General features: G+C 47.8%; 1 protein-coding gene and 1 non-coding gene across 2 annotated transcripts; one reads left to right on the top strand and one right to left on the bottom strand.

The window, feature by feature from the left end:
• Positions 1-261: 261 nt before the first annotated feature.
• Positions 262-23,763, top strand: LPO (lactoperoxidase; the record flags this gene model as incomplete). Its single annotated transcript, NM_001290883.1, is given in 12 exon segments — positions 262-344; positions 1,686-1,773; positions 6,227-6,387; positions 7,944-8,061; positions 8,473-8,602; positions 9,333-9,539; positions 10,995-11,319; positions 12,925-13,085; positions 20,981-21,233; positions 22,306-22,479; positions 23,103-23,340; positions 23,528-23,763. Coding segments are annotated over 12 exon segments (2,139 nt in total). The 3' UTR covers positions 23,736-23,763.
• LOC112584069 lies at positions 4,065-4,166 on the bottom strand. The gene has a single exon (XR_003108424.1). It is a non-coding gene; the product is annotated as a U6 spliceosomal RNA (small nuclear RNA).
• Positions 23,764-25,181: the final 1,418 nt, after the last annotated feature.

The following is a 25,181-nucleotide window of genomic DNA, read 5'->3' as shown; positions in this document are numbered from 1 at the left end:
GGGAAATCCCATCGACAGAGGAGCCTGGCGGGCTACAGTCCGTGGGGTCACAAGAGTTGGACCTGACTAGTGACTAAACCACCACCAGCATGGTCTGCACATATGGTAGACGCTTAGTTAGTTACTGTGGTTTCCCTCCTTTGCTCTCATGTTAGGGTGTCTGGTGTTTTCTGGGCTTTCCCTGCTTTCTCATCCTCTTTCTCTGAGTCAGTCCTACCCACAGGGATCCTGCAAGGCTCACACCCTCATCTGGGGTCTTGTTTCAGCGATGTGGGTCTGTCTCCATCTTCCAGTCTTTTTGGCTTCCGTGACCTTATTCGAGGTTGCAGCATCTGACACAATTGGTAAGTGCCACCCTGCACTGGTTTCCTGGGGCTGCGGTTACAGAGGACCACAGTCTGGGTGGTTTAAGACAAGAGATTTTGTCTCCTCCAGTTCAGGAGGCTAGAAGTCCAAAATCAAGGTGTTAGTGGCCCATGCTGCTCTAAAGGCTCAAGGGGAGAATCCTTCCTTGCCTCTTCCAGCCTCTGGTGGCTCCCAGCCATCCTTGACTTACAGCTGCATCACTCCAACACAGCCTGCTTCTCTGGGGGGTCCTCTTGCGTGTCCTTGCCCCTTGTGATAAAGCCACTAGTCAGTGGATATAGAGCACCCTCTAATCCTGGGCCCTTATGACTTCTTCTTAAAGTCACATTCTAAGGTTTTAGTTGGACATGTATTTTGGAGGGACACTATTTAAGCCACTACACTCCCCTTGTTCAAAGACTTCTTCCTGATTCCCCCACCACTACAGACCCTAATATGAATGAAAACAAGGAAACCCACCTCTATTCTAAGCGGTCTCCTTCCCTACCTCGGGATCCTGATGATCACCTAAGCCCTTTGAGGGACTTGCCTATGGGTCCACCTCACCAAGAACCAAACAAGTCCCACAGTCCAGTATCCAGATCCAATCTGAGAGGTCACACATCTTAATCGCATCACTGGATCCAGCCAGCCCTCTATCCGCAGGTTATTCGTCAGCAGATTCAATCATCAGTAGATTGAAAGTATTTTATTTTTAAGATTCCAAGGACTTCCCTGGTGATCCAGTGGCTAAGATTCCATGCTCCCAGTGCTGGGGATCTGGGTTTGATCCCTGCTCAAGGAACTAGATCCCACATGCTGCAGCTAGAAGTTCAAATGCCACAACTATAGATGCTACATGTTGCAACCAGCACAGCCAAATAAATAAATTTTTTTTAAAGATTCCAGAAAACACCCCCTCAAAAAAAAAAATGCACTCTGGCAGCTATTTACATGACATTTACATTGCATTAACTATTATAAGTTATCTAGAAATGATAACTTATGATTTAAAGTATATAGGATGATGTGATAAATTTACAAATACATTTGATATAAAGGACATGAGCATTCTGGGGGTTCCTGGAACAAATCCCCTGCGGATACTGAGGCATGACTGTATTCTAGTGGACTCCTAAAGAGTGACATTGATACCCTATTGAGGATCAGAGAATATTCTTCTCATTCTTGGCTTTTCCTCCGGAGGAATGTTTCCTAATCTTGACCTCTTCCTGCTAAGATTTGAGGAGTGGGGATAATAGCAGAGAAAGGGGGACAGAGCAAAGGGCTTCTCCAAAGAGTGGCGTCTGATACCTTGCTCCTTGTTTCCCTGCTCCAAGCACAGGCCGCCAGCACCACCACCATCTCTGATGCTGTGAGTAAGGTCAAGATCCAGGTCAACAAGGCCTTCCTGGATTCCCGGACCAGGTGGGTGAGACACACACACCACATGCGTTCCTTCCTAGGCTTCCTGTTAAGGACAGGTGGGTCTAGACCAGTCCTGACAGGCCAGTGAGCCAAAGCAATTATACAGCCTGCCTTCCCACCCCTCGCCTTCGAGCAGAGGCCAAGCAAGAGTAAGAGCCCGCAGCTCCTAAAATCCTCAGCCTCGAAGTTTCCTCGAAGGGGATGTCTCATCTGATCTCATGAGCACTTTCTTTCCTGTAGTTAAGTGATTCCTTGGGTCATGCCTTCCAGAGTCTCAGAAAACTGGTCAGTAGTTTTTCGTTCGTTCAGCATGACTTAGATCAAGCCCTTAGAAACAGAAGCTAAGATCTGCATTCACATACAGGTGACTTACCGGGGAGCACTCTCAGGAAGCTCTAGTGGAGCAAAGGAGTGAGGCCAGATGGGTAAAAAGAAGGCCGATAAGCAGGGATGCGGTTTAAGGTCCAGCCCCAGCTGACCCTGCAGGGAGATCCAGAGTGTGGGCTGCATCTCAGAGCCTGTCCTACCTCGAGCAAGGCAGCAGAGCATTCACCTGCCAAAGGTGTCCTTGACTTAGCCAGATGTGCTGCAAGCTTGGTACTGGGGCTGGGGTGGGGGTGGGGGTAGAGCGAATAACACACCGTGTGACTCCCAGGCATTCCAGACAGGCAGCTCCCCTGACTCAGAAGCCATTGCCCAAGAAAGTTAGAGGCATGAGCCATCAGCTGCAGCTGCACCCGCAGCAGCCAGGGGAGGGGCCCAAAGGCCACTCGGGGAACATACAGGACACTGGCAGAGTCAGCTACCTCCCAACCCGGGGAGGGGCTGGGCTTCCCAGAATAAGCAGTGCAGACTGCGTCCCTGCCCTCAGAAAGCACATGCTTTAGCCAGAGAGGCAGACAAACCAGAGTAATCACTTCACGGAGCTGAAAACCACATTGCTCATTCCTCTTGCTGTCTTTTTACTGATCTTGGGGTTTCACTCCCCCTTGGCCCTTTCATAAATTCTCAAGGGGTCCCCCAACTTCTTGGCTGACTTTTAAAGGACAAGATGTGCTCTGATCTCTTCTAGTTCCAAGAATAGCATCCTTTCAGGAACTCGAATATCAGCAGAAGAAGATGAAGCCCTGAGCCTCTCTCCTCCGCTCAGAGCTGTTGTAGACTTCAGAGAGAAGGAAGGGTCCACAGTCTGTTGTCCCTCTTTCCTGGGCTTCTTGCCATCCCCCAGCCCAGGTTTCTGACTCTTAGGGGTTAAGCTGAGGGGAAGAAGGAGAGATATAGAATGACAAAGCCTAAATCACTTGGGTAATATAGCGCCTGGAGGTGGGATGGGGAGATCAGAAGTCCTTCCCTCCTTGGGCACTTTCGGCTCTCACACACTCTGCTGCCAAGTCTCTGACCCAGAGAAGTATCTGACCAGTAGCTCACAGCTTCAAGCCGCAGCCCGGGAGCTTGTGGCTCCCTCCCTAGTCCTTCCGCATATCATCTTGACCCAGGTCCCCTTTAAAGAGGCTCCAGAAGACCAAACAGTTTTTCAAGGCAGGACCCTGGTGTGTCTCCCTTTGCCTAGCAAAGCAATAAAGTTATCCTTTTCTACTTTACCCAAAACTGTCTCTGGGATTTGATTTGGGACCACTGTACAAAGAGGGGCTTCCCAGGTGACTTAATGGTAAAGAATCTACCTGCCAATGCACGAGACGCTGGTTCCATCCCTGGGTCAGGAAGATCCCTGAAGAAGGAAATAGCAACCCACTCCAGTATTCTTGCCTGGAGAATCCCCTGGACCAAAAAAAAAAAAAAAAAAAACAGAGCCTGGTGGGCTACAGTCCATGGGTCCCACACAGCAGCACCCTCTTCTTTTTCATTTTTTTTTTAAATTAATTTTTACTGGTGTATAGTTGCTGTACAATGTCGTGTTAGTTTCTGCTGTACAGCACAGTGAATCAGCTATATGTATCATATATCCACTCCTTTCTGGATTTCCTTCCCAATTAGGTCACCACAGAGCATTGAGTAGAGTTCCCTGTGCTATACCCTCAGTTCTCATTAGGAACCTGTTTTATACATAAGAGGGTATATATGTCAGTCCCAGTCTCCCAATTGGTAACATCCTCCCCCTTGGTATCCTTAAGTTTGTTCTCTACATCTGTGACTCTGTTTCTGCTTTGCCAATAAGCTCATCTGTGCCGCTTTTCTAGATTCCACATGTAAGTGATATTATACAATATTTGTTTTTCCTCTTTCTGACTTACTTCACCCTGTATGACAAGGGTAAAAATCTGTCTCTAGGTAAAAATATGGAACCTTTCACAAATTTGCCTGTCATCCTTGTGCAGGGGCTAATCCTTTCTGTATAGTCCCAATTTTAGGATATGTGCTGCCAAAGTGAGCTCCTGTCCTCCTCATAAGGACCTTGTCACGGGACTGAGAGCAAAGAGGAAGCCCCACAGTGGTGGGGGGGAAATGTCCGGTATTTCAGCCACTGTCTCCCAATGAACCTTCTCTCTCCCTCCTAATGTCAACCCTTTTATAGCCCAAGGTGGGGGGAGACTAAAAGCCACAAAATCCATGTTCAGCACCTCCTTTTTGAGTCATGCTGCCCAGGATGAGCAGCTCTGCCTTGGAACTCATCCCCACTGGTTAGTTCCTGGATTCAGGGACCTCGTGGAGACATAATCACATTTAAACATTTTGTTCACAAGCAAACAAACACTCCAGCGCCCCACAAACTGTGATGAGAACAATGAAGGAAATAAACAGAGCAGTGGCTGCTACTCTAGTTGCAGGAAGCAGGGAAGCCTGATGGAGGATGAGAAGGAACAGGCCATGTAGCGAGCCAGGGGCTAGCATTACAGGGCCTGGGGCAGTGCAGGCAAAGGTTCTGAGGCAGGAAAGAGCTTCGGGTGCTCAGGACACAGAAAGAAGGCCATGCTGGTGGGGGCAGTAGGAAAAGAGGACACATAGGTGGAGCCTGAGAGTCAGAGGGTCAGAGGCAGAGCAGTGGCTTGGAGGGGCTGGGGGAGAAGGGGAGGTATCAGGCATGACAGTTCATGGGTGTGGGGTCTCCTTTGCAGGTGATGAAAATGTTTGGGAGCTAGACAGAGGCAAAGCTCGCATAATGCCATGAGCATGTACACTATAAGACCATGGATTCAAGAACGCCGCAGGGTGAGCCAAGGAAGTGCTTAAATCAGAGTAGCCTGGTCTGCTTTTCATTCGAAAAAGCTCCCTCCTGCAGCCAGGTGGAGAATGGATGGGAGGAGGACAGGAGGGGAGGCAGTAGGCTGCTGCAACCATCCAGGTGGGGGGGGATGAGGACTAGGAGGAGGGCAGAGGCCTGGAGATGGAAAAAGAGTTCCTCCACAGCCCTGCCTGCTCCCCCGGAGCCCAGGTCGGCCTGCTTGTCCAAGTCACCCCTCCAGCTGAGACACCAGGCCCCTGTGTGCTAGAAATAGAGTTAACAACTTGATCCACAGGGACAGGCCAGTAGTCACATCCCACGAAGTGTATCCCAAAAGCATTGTTGTCTTCCTGAGAGTTTGAGCCACTTCCAAAATTTCAGAGTCTTAGAGCTGTAAAGATCATCTGACAGGACCCCTCGTCTCACACAGGAGTGGGGAGAGGGTTCTCATGCAGGATTTCACCCACCTCACCTTGCTTAGTAGTAGAAGTCTATTTCCTCTCTGTTTTTCCAGACTGACTACATTCTATTGACCTGTCTTCAATTCTGTCTTCTTATGTCCACCTGACTGCTGGGTCTAGCCAACAAGCTTTTTATTTCAGTTAAGGTATTTTCAGGTCTATAATTCCGACTTGTTGTTTTCTTTTTTTAATAAATTCCACTCTTTTTTTTCAAACTTTAACTTTTTATTTTGTACTGGAGTATAGCCGATTAACCATGTTGTGGTCGTTTCAGATGAACCGCGAAGGGACTCAGCCGTACATAATAAATTCTACTTTTATGGAATGGTCTGGGTTTTATTTTTCCATTTAAGAAAAACTTAAAATTGATTATTGAACCATTTTAATGACAGAGAATTTTAAATCATTTTAAAAGCTTTATCAGATGTCTCCAGCATCTGGTTCACGCCAGTATTGGCATCAGTTGGTTGCCCCCAAGGCTCAGTGAGAGGGGTTCCACAGTCAGGGGCTCCTCAGTCTTAATCGTACATCCGGGGACTTAGGCGTATTTGGTTTCCCCAACTGAGCCGGAAGCCGCCAATACAGCGGCAACCCTCTGATTCTAATTCAGGAAGCTCTCAGGTCCATCTGCCTGCCTTCCCTCAGAAACAGACTTCACCAAGCTTAAAGACACACGGCAGCTTCCTCCTCCCAGAGGCGGTTTTCCAGAGGCATCCGAGGAGAGCTGAGTAAAAATCCTGAGAGCACAGACGTGGGGGCATCCTGCTTGCTGCCCACACTCCCATGGCTCCCCCACTGCTCTCCACTGTAGGCTGAAGACGACCTTGAGCTCTGAGGCACCCACCACCCAACAGCTCTCAGAGTACTTCAAGCACGCCAAGGGCCAGACCCGCACGGCCATTCGCAACGGGCAGGTGTGGGAGGAGTCCTTCAAGAGGCTGAGGCGGGACACAACCCTGACCAACGTCACAGGTACGGAAATCCCACCAGCCCCCCAGTGACAGGAAGGGCTCGTCTCCCTGGGGGAAAGAGCAGAAGCCATCAAGACTGCAGCTCCTATTGGGAGCCCTTTTCTCTCTCCCTCGGAGCAAAGAGGGGCTGGGAGGACAGTCAGGTCAGTGCTCTCTCGGCAGAGAAAGGAACTCGGGCCCAGCAAGGTCACATTGCCAACTCCAAATGAGGCGACATTCGTGCCCTTTGGCATAATACCAGCTGTAAGGCCTCTGTCCAGAGGAAGAACTAAAGTCAATAAACACGGGCTCCCTGTCTCAAACCATAGTGTCACCACTTCCGCCTGTAAAAAGGACATTTAAGCCGCCTGTATCAGGGGAGATTTACTGGGATTATGTCACGGATGAGGAACTGTCCCTCTTGTTCTGGATACTGTGGAGCTGAAACAATGAGCTTGCCAATTGATCATGAGCTCCTCGACCCCTCCACCCCACCCCTGGCCAAATGTCACAGTTCATGGACGGTCATGGAGGAAGGGGATTGATCTTGACGGAAGGAAGAGACTGCAGGTTCTTGCTGGGAAAACGTCAAGTGAGGGAAGATACCTGGCCTAGGACATGGGAAAATTCCAAAGTTCCCAAAGGAAGGAAGGAAACCAGGACAAGGTAGGGAGAAGGAGGGAGCGCTTTGAACTCGATGAGACTCAAAAGGTGCTGGGGCTTGAACCTTGGCCCCTGCCCATTTCTGCAGATGAGCCCCCTGAAGAAGCCCCCCAGGGCTGGATCCCCCTGACTCCTTTTCCCTGCAGGTACCAGAATGGAGTACAGGCTGCTCTAGGATTTGGGCGGCTCTCTCTTCTGTGCACTCATGAAGACCTCTGATTCCTAAAACAACCCACTGTTACCCCACCCCCACCCCCCGCCAAGACCACAGGGCTCCTCACTTAAAAATGGCCTGTCCCTTCCCAATATCTTTCCATTTAGATTCCTGTGTGCTTAGTACTTTAGAGGTCAGTGGAACTTTTTTACTTTTTTTTTTGCAATGCCATGTGGCATCTTAGATCTTAGTTCCCCAACCAGGGGGTGAACTCTTAACCCCTATGGTGGAAGTGTGGCGTCTAAACCACTGGACCACCAGGGACATACCCATCCGTGGAGCTTTAGAAGAAAAGCAATCTTATCAAACTAACTCATACTAACATGCACCTAACCTCTCAGGGGGTACTTTTATTCTAAAAGAAAACTCCATTGATTCAAATAATCTGATAGACCAAGAATTACTAACAGTTCTGGAGATACTACTAATCTGTGCCGCCTTGGACAAGTCTTGGGAACCCTATGGTCTCAGTTTCTTCTCTGTAAAATGAGAATTAAAAGTTTTACCTTAATGAGTTGTCAGGATTAAAGGTGAAACCCCTTGAGAAACGCTTGCTTAGAATGTAAAATGTGTTCTCCCAAAAATCAGGTCCAAAAGATGAACCTCCCCTCAGGGCCTCGGAATGGAGGAAGAACCCAGGCACAGGAAGGATAGAGGGTTTTCTGACACCACCTTGCCCTGTGGCGGCTCTTCTCTTTCAGACCCTAGCTTGGACTTGACTGCACTCTCCTGGGAGGTGGGCTGCGGTGCCCCGGTTCCTCTGGTGAAATGTGATGAAAACAGCCCTTACCGCACCATCACGGGAGACTGTAATAACAGGTGAGCGGCCGTGGGGGTGTGTAGTGGGCAGGGTGGCCCACCTGCCCCGCCCAGCCCAGCCAGAGGCTTGGCCCCTTGGGCACTACAGGCAGGACTCCCACGACCTCACCCTCCCAGGCCAGCGTCCCGCTGGAATCCGTTCTGTTGGAACCCGCCTCACTTTCCCAACTTGTCTAAAGAGACCACCGTGTATCCGGCCGAAAGGAGCGCCTTTCCCGGGGGCGGAGGAGCCCGGAGCCTTCGGGGATGGAAGTGGTCCAGACCACCTCACACATGAGAGGCACCTCCTCCGCATCCAGTCTCCCTGGGGAAGAGGCTCCCGTCCTTCCCCGGGGGATCCCCGTGGGATGTGCGGAGAAGCAGACCCGGGAGCCAGCCGGCCGAGGCTGAGGGCCAGCCTTGCCGTTTCAGGAGGAGCCCCGCGCTGGGCGCCGCCAACAGGGCGCTGGCGCGCTGGCTGCCGGCGGAGTACGAGGACGGGCTCGCCCTGCCCTTCGGCTGGACGCAGAGGAAGACGCGCAACGGCTTCCGCGTCCCGCTGGTGAGCGCGGCCGCGGGGAGGGGGCGAACCCCGTGCTGGCGCGGGCACATGGAGTCAGAGGGGAAGGGAGGCGCCCCCCTAAGTACCCGAGCAGAGGACGCAGACACGGGCGCGAGGAGAGACAGACGCGCGGGAGAACCACACCCGGGGAGACAGAGATGGGGACTCGCTCCCTCGTGGTGTTCCGGAAAACGCCACTAGAGGGCTGCAGATCCCGCGTCCCGAGCCCAGCCACGTGGTGGTCATGGCCCAGCCGCCATCAAGCCAAGTACCCCGGGGTCTCCCAAGCAGATGGCCTCCCTGCGCCATCCTGCTGGCGCTTGTCCTGCCGCAGCCCCTGGAGTGCATCAGCTGTTGTTTGCCTGGAGGTCCCTTGTCCTCATCTGAGTTGGCAGGCCCTCCCCAGAGCCCCTCTGTTCCTGGTTCCCGACACCTGGCACTTCCTCCGTGGCATTTACTTAAGGGACAGCCTGTCTTTGTTTTCCCTCTTTGAGTGAAAAGGGCATTAGCCTTGAAACCATCAAGTCATATAGACCTGGCCCTTTGTAGCTGCAGGAAGTGGGTGATTGCTCTCACCCCTCTTGGACTCCGAACGGGAGTAATGCCACCCACTTCAGAACTTGTCCTGAAGAGGAAGTGTACCTGTTACGTCATGGGTACTCAATGTACTGCGTTCAATCTGAATCTTCAAAGCACCTTTTCTTCCCTCTCCTTCTGTCTCCATCTGTAGGCCCGTGAGGTATCCAACAAAATTGTAGGCTACCTGGACGAAGATGGTGTTCTGGACCAAAACAGGTCCCTGCTCTTCATGCAGTGGGGTCAAATTGTGGACCACGACCTGGACTTTGCCCCGGAAACGGAACTGGGGAGCAACGAGCACTCTAAAACCCAGTGTGAGGAGTACTGTATCCAGGGAGACAACTGCTTCCCCATCATGGTAGGCCCCTGCAGCGGGGGGCCCCTGGCAAACTGCTTGCCTCCCTGGTGTAGCAGGTGTTCCCAGCCCATCAGCCAGGACCTCCTGGAGATCTTGAATGCTGATCTGACTGCTTCCCAAGCCTCTCACATTCTATTCATTCATTCGCCCACTTATTTAGTAAATAGACATCCATCATCTGCCATCATCAGGCAACACACTAAGCACTTGACATTCAAAGGTGAACGAGACAGCATCCCTTCCCTCCAGGACAGAGGATCTGTGTGGGAAATGGACAAGTAATCACTAGTGGCAAAACTGGGAAGCTCTGGAGAGGGTTTTCTTCATCCCTGGCCCAGAAGCACTGATGTCACCTGGGGTCTTATTAGAAATGTAAAATCTCAAACTGCACCCTGAACATTGGGAAGCAGGATCTACGTTTTATCCAGATCCCCAGGAGAGTCATTGTATACCCAGTAAATTTGTGGAATACCACCGTGAGTCATCATGGCGTCCAGGAAGGCTACTCTCAGAAAGAGCTGAAACATGATGAATGAGTCAGAACGAGCAGCAGGGACTTATGGGAATTTCCAACAGGAAGGGAAAGGAATTTGCAGTGGCGCACCTTTCTTCTTATTTGTGGGTTTTACAGTGAGAGCGTGATTTATTCACTCAAGCATATCAAGAATATGTGTTGTGGTATAAAGAACATGGGCTTCCCAGGTGGCACTAGTGGTAAAGAATCCACCTGCCAATGCAGGAGACATAAGAGACAGGGAGTCTATCCCTGGATTGGGAAGATCTCCTGAAGAAGGGCATGGCAACCCACTCCAGTTTTCTTATCTGGAGAATCCCATGAACAGAGAAGCCTGAAGGCTACTGTCCATAGGGTCGAAAAGAGTTGGACACAACTGAAGCGACTTAGCACGGCACGTGAAGAACATAAGCTGTGGAGTAAGGTCAACCTAGATCTGAGTCCCACATCTTTCCCTTTCAGTTTGTAAGTTCTTGGGCAAATTACTTAACCTTTTGGAGCCTCAGTTTTCTCGCATGTAAAGTGGGACAGAATTACCTACCTTACAGGATTTTATGAGGACCAAAGTGAGATAAAGTAGGCACAATACCAAGCACATGGTAGGTCCAAAATAAATAAATGGTAGCTGTTGTTAGTAGTAATTATTAACAAACTCTTTCCTGCCTCATGTCCTGCTTCCCTGTGCCCGGATCTCAGGACTCCCTCGCAACCAAAAATTTGGAGCTTTTCCTCTTGGCCCTTTTACACAGCAGGAGGTAGTGAACTTCAGGGTCCTGGGGGCCCAGGATGTATCATCAGCACGAGGCCTCTGGAGCCAGTGTCTGGCACCAGGGTCCCAGGAAGGCACCATCGGCATCTTTGCCAGCTGCATCCAGACCTACCCGGGGGAGAGGCTGCCGGCTGTACCACCTCTTCAGTCACCCACCCCCATCTCTCTGCAGTTCCCGAAAAATGATCCCAAGTTGAAGACTCAAGGGAAATGCATGCCTTTCTTCCGAGCCGGGTTTGTCTGCCCCACTCCACCTTACCAGTCGTTGGCCCGAGAACAGATCAATGCTGTGACCTCCTTCCTGGACGCCAGCTTAGTGTACGGCTCTGAGCCCAGTCTGGCCAGCCGTCTCCGGAACCTCAGCAGCCCGCTGGGCCTCATGGCTGTCAACCAAGAAGCCTGGGACCACGGGCTGGCCTACCTGCCCTTTAACAACAGGAAGCCGAGCCCCTGTGAGTTCATCAACACCACTGCCCGCGTGCCCTGTTTCCTGGCGGGTGAGTCTAGGCTGGGAATAGAGGGGCCCAAGGACAAAGGGATTATCCTGGGGACTGAGAGCAGAGGGAGGCCGGAAGAGCTTCTCGAGGGTGCTGGGTGGCTTCCAAGCGCTGGAAGCTTCTTCTCATTGTCTTCTGGAAAAATACACACTGAAAGCCCCCACTGGTGCAGGCACTGGTCCAGGACTGGCAGAAGGGCCCAGACAAATACAGGATCTAGGAACATGTGTTCAGTGTATGTAAAAAAAAAAAAAAAAAAAAAAGAATTATGAAAATCCAGAAAAGCACAAAGAAAATAAGAAAATCCACAAAATCCCACTACTCACAGATAATCATCGTTGACATTTTAAGGCCTATCTTTCCAGCTTTTTTCCTATCATAGATCTTGCTCTACATTGTTTTACACAATTGGGGTCATACTAGAGTGCGGCTCTGTAATCCGATGTTTTCTCTTCACCTATCACGTCTTTAAATATTTTTTCTTCTACATCATGATCTTTAATGGTTACCTGGCATCCCATGGCATATGTTTATCATAATTTATTTTACCAACCCTATTTGGAGACGTTTAAGTCATTTTTAGCTTTTCTGTGATTTTGTTGCTGTTTTTAAGGTCGTGAGCATTCTTGTTGATGAATCCTTGTGCTGATTTTCAATAAGTTTACTAAGATAACTTCCTAGAGGAGGAAGTTCTATATAAATCAAAAGGAATGTATATTTTTAAGGCTTTTTATAATCTTGGCACAGAGGCCCCACTCCATGCAGCCTATGCAACTGAAGCCTCCAATTCTCATTCTAGGGGCTCATTCCTGGTCCTCTCTGCCTTTGGCTTCCTCTTATCTCTTCCAAAAATCCAGTCTTCTAGGATGAAGCCCACTCAGACATGGCAGAAGGCCCAGGTCTCTTGCTAGATCCCTGGGATTCTGTGTCCACACACATCTCACATCAGTCCAGACACAAAACCAAGCCCTTCCTATTTTCCATAAAAATATCCACTAAGACCAAGCATTTGTGAATTTCACAGACTTTCCTGACGATTAGAGGACACAAAAAGAAGCCCCCTGTAAAGCACCTGGTCTTTCACCATCTGCACAACCCTCTCCTCCCGACAGCCCCCATCTCTAGATTCATCTCCTTATTACACGGAATAATTTAACCCTTCCCAGGTTCCTACCCTCAAACTTGCATTCCTAAAACCGTCAGAGTTGCTCTGAACAATAAAAAGCCCCTTGATCATTTGTAGGTCCTGTCTTAGAAGGCAATTTGGATTTAATTAGCAAAATTTTACTTCTTAATGTCATCTGTAGTCTTTACCACAGTCTAGTTGGGGGGTCAACCTTATTATCCCCATTTTCACAGATATGAAGACTGAGGTTTAGAAACATTAAGTAACTTGTCCAAAGTCACAGAACTAAAAGGTGTGTGTGCAGAGCTGAGATTCAAATCTGTGAATTACAACTCAGCTCTCTTTCCAGCTTAAATTAACTAGAAGGAAGGACTTAAGAGAGCTTCCTGCTGGAGCACCATCATGTATTTCTTTGCATAGGTTACTGGGTTCAGGGGCTGCTCGGGGTGAACCCACCTTCCTGCCTTCTGGGCTTTCAGGAGATTTTCGAGCCTCAGAGCAGATCCTGCTGGCCACTGCCCACACCCTCCTTCTCCGGGAGCACAACCGGCTGGCCAGAGAACTAAAGAAACTCAACCCTCAATGGGATGGAGAGAAGCTCTACCAGGAAGCCCGGAAAATCCTGGGAGCTTTCGTCCAGGTGAGAAGCCCGGGAGCACTGCCTGTACACCAGCCTCGCTCACTCATTCGGCTCTGCCTTCTGCCTGCTGCCAGACCTCCATCCCCGCTTCCTCTCCTCTCCTGCTTCTTTCCCACTGTCTCACTCTTGTAAACCTTCCCTTCTGTTTCTTCAGCTTCTCTGCCCCAAAATGAATCCCTGGATTCGGGGTGTCAGCAGGTCATTCATATGCTGGTCACTCAGTGTGCCCCCTCAGGTGCCGTCACTGGGACCATTGGTTCCATCACTCCTGGGATGGTTCCATCGCCATTATTTTGATTGTTTGGATTGGATTATCTTTTAATCCCACACCTAAGCCACAGGTCACAGGCACGAGTCAATTGCTATTGTTGATCAACTGATTGACTAGAATAGACTTAGAAAGGTGGATATGTTGACATTAACCATACACATTTTTTTAAAAAAACATTTTATTTAAAAATACTTGTAGATGCTTAGGGAGTTGTAGCCCCCAAAATGTACACACACCTAGTCTCCCCCAGTGCTAACATTTTGCATAGCTATGGTACAATTGCAAAAGCCTGAAGTCAACATTGATATGAACCATAAAGTTTAATCAGATTTCACCAATAATAAATGCAGTCAATTCGTGTGTGGTGTGTATATGTGTGTGTGTGTGTGTAGCTTCATGCAATTGTATCATGAAAAATGTGTAGTTTCATGTAACCACCACCACAATAAAGACACTTAGGTCTTCCATCACCACACTCCCTTGTGCTACTTTTTTAACAGCTGTAGCTCAGCTGGTAAAGAATCTGCCTGCAGTTCGGGAGACCTGGGTATGATCCCTGGCTTGGAAAGATCCCCTGGAGAAGGGAAAGGTTACCCACTCCAGTATTCTGGCCTGGAGAATTCCATGGACTGTATAGTCCATGGGATCACAAAGAGTCGGACACGACTGAACGACTTTCACTTCACTCGCCCTTTCTGATAGGTATGTAATGATACTGCATTGTGATTTTCCTTTGCATTCACCTGACGGCTGATCACACTGAACATCTTTTCACATGCTTTTATATTTTTTTTTGCCATCTGGATATCCTCTTCAGTAAAACTTTGGTTCATGTATTTTGCCCATTTCCTTTTTTTTTTTTTTTTGCTTTTATTTTGTTTGTTTTGGCTGCCTTGGGTCTTAGTTGCGGCACGTGAGATCTTTCACTGTGAAAGATCTGTGAGCTCAGCAGTTCCGGTGCACCAGGTAGTTGTCCGCCGTCGGAGCTTAGTGCACAGACCAGGACTGGAACCCGAGGCACCCGCACGGGAAGCACTGGGAGGTGGGTTCTTAGCCACCGGGCCACCAGGGAAGTCCCTATTTTGCCCGTTTTCAAATTAGAGTTTGTCTTTTGATGTTGAGCTTTCAGTGTGTGTTAGTCACTCAATCATGTCTGATTCTTTGCAACCCCATGGACTATAACCTGCCAGGCTCCTCTGTCCATGGACTTCCCCAGGCAAGAATACTGGAGTGGGTTACCATTCCCCTCTCCAGGGGATCTTCCTGACCCAGGGATCAAACCTGGGTCTCTTGAATTGCATGAAGATTCTTTACTATCTGAACCATCAGGGAAGCCAGTTCTTTTTACATTCTAGCTATGAGTCTTTTGTCAGATATGTGACTGTAAATACTTTCTCCCAGTCTGTACTTTGTCTTTTCATTCTCTTAATAGAGTTCTTTGCAGAGTAAGGGTTTTCATTTTAATGAGGTCAAATTTATCCGTTTTTTCCTTTCACATATTGTGCTTTTGGTGTCAAGTCCCAATTCTTTCCCTGAGTCTTAGGTCCCAAAGATTTATCTCCTGGTTTTATTTTTCTAGACGTTTTATGGTTTTATCTTTTACATTTAAGTTCATGATCCATTTGAGGTTAATTTTTGCATAAAGCATAAGGTTTAGGTCAGGGTTTATTGAGGGGCAGGGTGACTATGAATTTCTGATTGCTCCAGCACAAGTTATAGAAAGGCTATCTTTCTCCTTTTGAATTGCTTTTGCTCCTTTGCCAAAAATTATTAATATTTGGACATATTTATATCAATCTATTTCTAGATTGCCCTTTCTATCCCACTCATCTATATGCCTATCCCTATACCAGTACCAGTGTTCAATAACTGTAGTTATATGAGAAGACTTAACATTAGGAAGAATGACTCTTCTCACTTTACTCTTCTTTTTCGAAATTATTTTGGCTATCGTTAGCGTCTTCACCTTTCCATATACATTTTAAAACATGCTTATCCATGTCTACAAAGAAGTCTTGCTGAGATTTTGATAAGAATTGTATTAAACCTTAGATCAATTTAGGGACAGTTGAAATCCTTACTATGTTGAGTTTTCCAATATATAAACAGTGTGTATGTGTGGGTGTTAGTCGCTCAGTCATGTCTGACTCTGTGACCCCATGGACTGTAGCCCACCAGGCTCCTCTGTTCATGGGGATTCTCCAGGCAAGAATACTGGAGTGGGTTGACATGCCCTCCTCCAGGGGAATCTTCCCAACCCAGGGATCAAACCCAGGTCTCCCGCATTGCAGGCAGATTCTTTACCACCAGGGAAGCCCATAAACATAGTATGTCTCTCCAAATGTTTAGATTTTCCTTGATTTATTTCATCAGCATTTTATAATTTTAATCATACAGATCCTATACATGCTTGTTACGTACCTGAATATTAACTTCCTTTGGAAGAATTGTAAATGGTATTACATCTCTCATTTCAGTTTCCACATATTCATTATCAGTGTGTAAAAATATAATTGATTTTTATGTGTTGATTCTGTATCCTATGACCTTGCTAAGCTCAATTCTAGGAATCTGTAGATTCCTTGGGATTTTCTACAGATAGTTGTGTCATCTATAAATAATTAGTTATATTCCTTCTTTTCTAATTTGTGTGTTTTTCATTTCTTTATCTTGCCTTATTACAGGCAAGAAAAGTATAATTTCCAGTACTATACTGAGTAAGAGTGGTGAGAGCAGACAGTCTCGTCTTCCCAACAGTAAAAGAAAAGCATTCAAGGTTTACCATTAAGTATGTTAATTGTGAATTTTTTGGAAAGTGCTCTATATGAAGTTGAGGGAGTTCTGCTCTTCCCCTAATGTACTGAAAGTTTTTAAATGAGCAGATGTGGAGTTTTGTCAAGTGGTTTTTCTGCATAGATTTATATAATTATATGACTTTTCTTCTTTAGTCTAGTCTGGTTGCTTTAGGTTCATTTTGCTCTTACTGCTAGTTTATTGAGGTGGGAACTTAGATTATTGATCTGAGAGCTTTCTTCTTTTCTAATATAAGGATTAGAAGTGATATAAATGTCCCTCTTGGCACTGTTAATTGTATCCCACAAATGTCGATACACTGTGTTTTCATTTTAATTCAGTATGTATGTTTTGTTGTTGTTCCTTCCTTTCTCTTTGACTTGTAGGTTATTTAGAAGTATATTATTTTATTTCCAAGTGTTCAGAGATTTCGCTGCTGCCTTTCGGTTACTGATTTCTAGTTTGATTCCATCATTGTCAGATAATATACTCTATACAATCTCAATTCTTTCACATTTGTTAAGGTTTACTTTGTAACTCGGATACAGTTATCTTGTTGAATGTTCCACAGATCCTTAAGAAGAGCTTGCGCATTCTGCTATTGGGTGGAATGTTACCTATTACATTGTTCCTTCCTTTCTGAAGGTCCTAGCCTCCTTCTGTTATCATTTCTTTATATTTAAAGAGTTTCTTTTAGCCATTTTCTGAGGATAGGTCTGCTCACAGTAAATGCTCTTCCTTTCCTTCATCTGAGAATGTCTTTATTTCCCTTTTATTCCAGAGGAATAGTGTTACCAGATACTAGATTCAAGGTTGACGGTTCTTTTCTTTCAGCACTTGAAAAATGTTGTGCCACTTCCCTCTTGCCTCCATGGTTTCAAATGAGAAATTCACTGCTATTCAAATTGAAAGTGAAGGTCGCTCAGTCGTGTCCTACTTTTTGTGACCCCATGGACTATATAGTCCATGGAATTCTCTGGGCCAGAATACTGGAGTGGGTAGCCTTTCCCTTCTCCAGGGGATCTTCCAACCCAGGGATCAAACCCAGGTCTCCCACATTGCAGGTGGATTCTTTACCAGCTGAGCCACTAGGGAAACCCAAGAAAACTGGAGTAGGTAGTCTATCCCCTCCAGGGGATCTTCCCGACCCAGGAATGGAACCAGGGTCTCCTGTATTGCAGGCAGATTCTTTACCAACTGAGCTATGAGGGAAGCTATTCAAGTTGGTGTTCCTTTGTAGGTAATATATCATTTCTCCTTGGCTGCTTTTAAGAATTTTTGTGTTTAGTTTTCACAAACTTAATTATGATGTACCTTACAGTAGATTTCTTTGGGTTTATTCTGTTTGAAATTCAACTTCTTATATATGTTAATGTATGTCTGTCACTAATTTGGGGGGGTTTCAGACATTATTTCTTCAAATACTTTTTCAGTCCCATCCAATTTCTCTTCTAATTCCATTAATGTGAACATTAAATTTTTTGTTATTGTGCCACAGAACACGGAGGCTCTGGTTTGTTTGACTTTTTTTTTTTTTTTTTTGGTGTGTTTTTGCTTTTTTTTTTTTTTAAGTCTATTTTCTTTCTGTTTTTCAGATTGACTAATTTCTATTGATCTGTCTTCAATTCTATCCTGCCATGTCCACCTTACTACTGGGTCTAGTCAACAAGTTTTTATTTGAGTTAGGATATTCTCAGTTATATAGTTTCAATTTGTTCCTTTTTTATGTAAATTCTACTTCTTTTATTGGAGAAGGAAATGGCAACCCACTCCAGTACTCTTGCCTGGAAAATCCCACTGATGGAGGAGCCTGGTGGGCTGCAGTCCATGGGGTCGCTGAGGGTCGGACACGATTGAGCGACTTCACTTTCACTTTTCACTTTTCACTTTCACGCATTGGAGAAGGAAATGGCAACCCGCTCCAGTGTTCTTGCCTGGAGAATCCCAGGGACGGGGGAGCCTGGTGGGCTGCCGTCCATGGGGTCACACAGAGTCAGACACGACTAAAGTGACTTAGCAGCAGCAGCAGCACTTTCTGCCATAAGGGTGGTGTAGCACTTCTTTTATGGAATGTTCTGTTTTTTCATTTGTTTTAAGATAACTTAAAATTGATTATTGAGGCATTTTAATGACAGCTGCTTTAAAATCTTTATCAGGTGATTCCAACATCTGATTCATGCCAGTATTGGCGTCAGTTTATTATCTTCTCTCATTCAACTTTGGCTTTCCTGGTTCTTGGTATTATGGGTGATTTTCAATTTTATCCTGGGCAGTTTAGTTATTATATTAAGAGATTCCTGATCCTATTTAAATCTTCTGTTGAGGCACATATTATTCAATAATAAGTTACTCTGTGTAGGTTTGGTTGTAGGTTCTGGCATGCTTTTGCAAGCTTTAGTTCCAATGAGAGTTTAGCTTTCTAAGCCCTTGCAATGCTATTCTGGTCTGCTTCATTCTTCTTCATTCTTCTGGGGTCCCCACCCAATCCCTGCTAACTCTGTCTGCAGGGCAGGAAGGTACTTTCCTGGCTGCCTTCTGTTGCTGAGTAACCTTCTAGAGTTATGGGTTAACCTTCTAGAGTTATAGAAGCCACTATGCCTGAGTCTTTATGCCACTGGGTGAAGAACAGAGACATGGGGCTTCACTGCTGCAGGCAGATTGTGGGGTGGGTTGTGGATCAACGGTTGAGATGGCTAATGGCTTGAATTGTGAAGCAGATCTGGGGACTCTTTACTAGGTTTTTGCTGAATTTCCCCCTAGCCACGTCCTCTGGAGAAGGAGAGAGAAGGTTTTTCTTAACTGCTCTTGTCTATTTCTGTTGGAGGTTGAAGACTCCATCCTCTCCTGGACCTAGTCTGGGGTATGCAGGAACTCACCATTGTGTCATTCCTTGACAAGGTCTTTAGCTGGTCCATCTTACCAGCTTTCGGAGTCTATTTAGTGCTGTCTGTTGAATAATTTCCAGGGCGTTTAGTTCTATTTAGTGGAGGATACATTTATGTTTATTTAGTTACAGTCAGTAAGGAAAACTGAGTGAACTCCATCTTGTTTTAGAACCAGAAGCCCCATGTGCATATTTTTAACCATCCAAGAGAACTATTTCCATTCATTTCTTAGCAAAATCTCCACAGTTCAACACTTATTTTTTAAAAAAATTTAGACCCATAAATCTTGCTGCTGGAGATGTGTATAGGAAATCAAAGGATAAAACTTATCTACCTGAAGGCTCTCTGAGTTGAGTCTTTTATTAGTTTGCTTGGGCTGCCGTAACAGAGTAATGCAGACTGGGTGGTTTACACAACCGAAAAGTATTTTTTCACAGTTCTGGAGACTGGAAATCCAAGATTAAGGAGTTAGCAGGTTTGATTTCTCCTGAAGCCTTTCTCCTTGGCTTGGCCACCTTCACTGTATGTTTTTCTCACGTGGTTTTTCCCCCGTGTGCATCTCTCTTATAAGGACACTGGTCTTACTGGATTAGGGCTCCACCCTTATGACATCATTTAACCTTAATTACCTCTTTACAGGCCCAATCTCCAAATACAGTCACAGGAGAGAGTTAGAGCTTCAGCATAGGGTTTCTTGGACTACAAGAAAAGGAAACCCACTCGGGATAATTGAGATGTTCAGTATTGGTTCACCCTACTCATGTATCAGATGGAAGCTCCTAAACGTTTCTCCTGGAACCCCAGGGAAATGAGTGTAGTGTAGTCAGGCCTCAGCAAGGGTGAGAGCCAGAGACTAGAAATCATTTGGAATTAAGGCAAGTCATTCTCACTGTCTTTCCCTTCCGTCTTCTCTCTTCACATCTCTCTTTCTCTGCAGACGGGTTTTCTCTGCGTTTCCGCTCACGGTAGAAAATGACAATCCATCTGTCCCCTCCGATTGAGCACCATCAGAAACAGTCCAGGATAGCTGCATCTGAAATCTAAATTCCTGAGCAAGAGAATCTGACTAACCAGCTTAGTCTGGGGCCCCGGTCAGGCCAGTCCACTGTGGCCAGGGGCAGGGTTCCGTCTCCTGCTGCCTCCCAGAGCCTGAGGAGCAGACAGCCTGCTCCAAGGATGGTGTCCCCAGAGCGTGTGCTGCTGAAGGAATGGGAAGGACCCATGAGGGCAAGAGAATATTATGCACGTTCAGTGGATAATAATCGTGAGCTAGATAGAAATGTGAGAGATGTTAGGTGGAAAAGCAGAATGCATTTCACATAAATGTTTTCTAGGATTACAACCAAGTTAAAATATGTATACCATAAAGATTAGAAAGAATAAACAATTAACATAATTATCGTGTTGTGGGATGGCATGACTTTTTATTTTTTCAAAAATTTCTCAGTTTATGTTAGTTCACTCTTCTGAGCAAAACAAAACAAGACACTGACCTCTCCATGGAGCAGCACTTCTTTCAGAATGGGGGATTGAATGACCTCCCCTTGGTTACCCTGTGACTCATTCCTGTGGTTCTCCATTCCTCTTGCCCTGGCCTGTGGGAAAAAGTTTAATAATATAATTTTATGTTAAAGTGATACACATCATCATAAATTTAGAGCAAAGATGGCCAAGAGAGTACATTTCAAATATCAAATTCAAGTGACTGATCAATAGAGCCTATGTTGAGACAGATCATGGAAGATCAGCAGAAAGTATGTCATGATCAATTAGTAATGTCTGCTAGGGCTATGGGAAGGAGAATTGGACACATGCAATGCATAGGACACATATGCAATCCATTTGCCATCCTTGATTTTTGACCACTCGTCCTTGGCTCCAACCTCACTCGATAAAGGTTTGAGTCTTCTCACATCCTTTTTTTCATGACTTGTTTTTCCTTGCAGATTATCACCTTTAGGGACTACCTACCCATTGTGCTAGGTAGTGAGATGCAGAAGTGGATCCCGCCCTACCAAGGCTATAATAACTCTGTGGATCCCCGAATTTCCAATGTCTTCACCTTTGCCTTCCGCTTTGGCCACATGGAGGTTCCCTCCACTGTGTCCCGCCTGGATGAGAATTACCAGCCATGGGGTCCGGAAGCAGAGCTCCCCCTGCACACCCTCTTCTTCAACACCTGGAGGATAATCAAAGATGGTATGTCCTTTCAGGGATGCGCTATCACCTGGCTGTCTCACTCTGCAGCCTGCTTCTAGAAAAACCTGGCATGGAAGTCAGGCTTCCACCACTTCCTGTGCAACCTTGGACAAGTGACTGCACCTCACTGAGCCTCAGTTTCTTCGTTTGTAAAATGGGGACACTAATAATATCTATCTCACTTGGATATTAAAAATGAAATATATATATAAAGTGCCCTACAGTGGTTCCTGACACACAGGAGGTGATCACTAAATATTAGTTATTATTCTTTCTTTCCTGCACTGTCCTTTAAGGTCCTGAGTTTTCCCTGCTTCCTTTCCCTCCCTCAGGCTTCCCTGACCCTTGCAGAAAGAATTCCTGTGTCTAATAAATAAATAGGGCTTCCCCAGATAGCTCAAATGGTAAAGAATCTGCCTGCTATGCAGGAGACCTGGGTTTGATCCCTGAGTCGGGAAGATCCCCTGGAGAAGGGCAATGGCAACCCACTCCACTATTCTTTCCTGGAGAATTCCATGGACAGAGGAGCCTGCCGGGCTACAGTCCACTGGGTCACAAAGAGTCAGACACAACTGAGCAGCTGACACACACGCACAGTAAATAAATTGCTCTTTTCTGCTGTTCTCTACAGCTTTCCACCTCCATTAAGTGCCAAAGGTTGGACCCTGCTCCCCTTTATCCTGGGCTGGGCTGTGTTGAAACTGGCTTTTACTTAAGGCCTGACAAGTCAGGGCATTTTTCTAGAGATTTCTGCCATCTCTTCTCATGGTGCACAGTTTCTTGGGGGACCATATGGAGGAGAAGGAGCCAGCTCTCTGAACTGGAGCTTGGAAGAAACCCTGAATCTTATGCTCACGCATCACCACAGGATGGCAGGCGGTGTGGACGGGCCTCCAACCCCCAGCACACCCTGTGGGCCGCGCTGTGTTCTTTCCCCAGTTCCAGCCCCAGAGGGGCAGTTGGCCTCTCTTTCACCTGAGAAAGAGAAACTGTCAGGAGGAGGGCGTGCCCGGCAATGGAAGATGTCCCCAGCTGCCCCACCCCCAGCATGACCTCTAGGTCTCCCTTGCAGGTGGAATTGACCCTCTGGTGCGGGGTCTGCTGGCCAAGAAGTCCAAACTGATGAATCAGGATAAAATGGTGACGAGTGAGCTGCGCAACAAGCTTTTCCAGCCCACTCACAAGATCCACGGCTTTGACCTGGCTGCTATCAACTTACAGCGTTGCCGGGACCATGGGATGCCTGGTGAGTGGGCCCAGGGTCCAGCCAGGCCTGGGGAATGTTTCGCTACTTTCTGGGGTTCCCAGGGACTCTCCTCTATATCCCTGAGGAGCTGATCAATTCTAAAACAGAAAGCAGAGATGCCTGTTTTAAAAACGCACCTGTGAAATGGCATCTTCCAGTCTCCCTAAGACAGAGACCAGAGAACATATCTGGTACTACGCCTGGTACTATGCTCCTCAAATGAAAGCGATCAACCACTGACTTGTGAAAGCAGTTTAAAAGTCCAGAAAATATTAAGAAAAGGAGAATAGAGGGAAAGCGATGACTACTGGACCTTCCTAAATGTAGAACTTTAACAGCCGGACTGTCTGGGTTCAAATTCTAGCTGTGTGACCTTAGACAAGTGACTTAACATCCCTGTTCTTCAGTTTACATATGTGTACAGGGCTTAGAACAGTGCCTGGACCCACAGTAAGCACCACGTATCCTGCTAGCTCCCTTGAAGCCCAAGTGCCACAGGGTGGAACAGTGGCTTACTGCCTCCCTGTTCCCAGAGGCTGGGAACACAGACTGTCTGGGGCTGATGGAGCTGGAGTGGGCATGTCCTCAAAGGGCATTCGACAGCTTCCACCTCTCTGCCCTAGGGTACAACTCCTGGAGGGGCTTCTGTGGCCTCTCACAGCCCAAGACGCTGAAGGGGCTGCAGACCGTGCTGAAGAACAAGATACTGGCTAAGAAGTTAATGGATCTCTACAAGACCCCCGACAACATTGACATCTGGATTGGAGGCAACGCTGAGCCCATGGTAGAAAGGGGCCGCGTGGGGCCTCTCCTGGCCTGCCTCCTAGGGAGGCAATTCCAGCAGATACGTGATGGGGACAGGTGAGTGAGACCTCAGCGGGGAGGGCGGGCGGGGAGGCCCTTCTTGGAGGTGGGCATTGGGGTGGGCGTCCTGCAGGACCGATGGCAGACCTCAGCATGTTCCTGGGGACCTCCTCCCTTCCCCTTTGGCAGAGTGGGAAGGGGCCAGCAGCTGGGCTGCATGGAGACCCTGCTTGTGTCTCTGCAGGTTCTGGTGGGAGAACCCTGGGGTCTTCACTGAGAAGCAGCGGGACTCTCTACAGAAAATGTCCTTCTCGCGCCTCATCTGTGACAACACCCACATCACGAAGGTCCCGCTGCATGCCTTCCAGGCCAACAACTACCCACATGACTTTGTGGATTGCTCAGCCGTTGATAAGCTGGATCTCTCACCCTGGGCCTCCAGGGAGAATTAGGGGCCCGGACTCCACAGCCTCCCACACTGTGTAGTAGAGCTCCCCTTGGCCACGATGCCATTTCAAGTAGACTCAGTGACCCGGCCCCTTCGGGCTCCCTACCCCGCCCCAGGCCTTCTGTCCAGCCGAGTCTCTCTGCAGGCCCCCCAGGCACACCTAGCTCAAGCCCAAGGCAGCTGCCTTGCCGCTCCAGCTCTTCCCGTTGAATCCCACATCCTCTCCGTTTTCGGAAACCCTCCTTCTGTCAAGACTTACACCCTCCAAAATGCCTTCTGATCTTGCTTGCCAGATGTCACCCATCCTTCCCCCAAAAAAGTCTTGGCTGAGGCTGCAGCCTTGACACCCGTATCTCTCCTCCCCTTGAACTAGATTGTAAACTTCTTGAGCTCGGCCTTCAGCCTGCTTCCAAGTGTGCCCTGGGGCCCCCAGCGTAGTCCTTGGCACACAGTGAGTGCTCAATAAACACCTGATGATTGACCACAGATGCTGGTGATGACCTTGTTCCACTCTGGAAGGCAGGCCTTGGAATCACTGCCAAATGAGCAACAGTGTTTACAGCTCGGACGTGTCTCACCACAAAGGGGTCACGTGCATGAGTCTAGGCAGTGAGAGGGCCCGGTTTGGTGCTCTCAGCTTCAAAGTGCTCTCAAAGAAAAGGAGGAAAGGGGCTCCTGCGCAAAGAAGGCATGGCCGTGGGGTGGCAGGAGAACCTTCAGGGCATCACCACAGGGGTAGAGAAATCCAAGCCAGAGCTCATTTGGGGGAATTCCCTGGTGGTCCAGTGATTAGGACTCCACACTTCCACTGCAGGGGACACAGGTTCAATCCCTGGTCAGGAAACTAAGATTCCCACATACCATGATGTGCAGTTAAAAAAAAAAAGTTAATTTCTTTTCTAGGGGTCCTTCAGGGAAATATCCCCTTATTCTAGGTTAGTCCTGGGGGCCTATGAGGCCTCTGACCGCAGATCCAGAATATTCCTAGTTTGCCACCCAATACACATTCACGAGTTCTTTCTCAAAGACCCTCCTGGGTCAGGTCAGCCCAGTGGGGACCCCCAGGCCCCCTGACTGGCACGGCAGGGGCAGGAGGCCTGCAGCCATCCTACAGGAAAGCCTGGGAGCCAGAAGACCTGGGTGGCCCTGGCTCTGGGACCCCCTTCTTGGAGGCCTCAGATGAGTCCCTTAACCCCCCGGGACCCCTTCCTGTCCTCAGTGAGAGGGGGTTCAGCAGGGTTTCTCCCTCTTTGGGGAGGTGCTAATGTCCGGGGCTCCCGTGGGTACACAAGCCTCTCATCCTTTCAGGCCCCAGCTGTGGGTGTCCCCCTCCCCAAATGTGGGAAGAAGGGAGAGAACAGGAGGGAATCCACCATGCAGGCAGAGGGATCAAGTTCCAGGCACGCTCATCAGGGGAGTCTGCGCCTTCCCCTCCCTCAGCCCCGCCTGC

Source organism: Bubalus bubalis, chromosome 3 (assembly GCF_019923935.1).
Source record: "Bubalus bubalis isolate 160015118507 breed Murrah chromosome 3, NDDB_SH_1, whole genome shotgun sequence".
NCBI lineage: Eukaryota > Metazoa > Chordata > Mammalia > Artiodactyla > Bovidae > Bubalus > Bubalus bubalis.
Note: the sequence above shows the minus strand (reverse complement) of the source record. Positions and strands in the feature narration are given on the sequence as shown.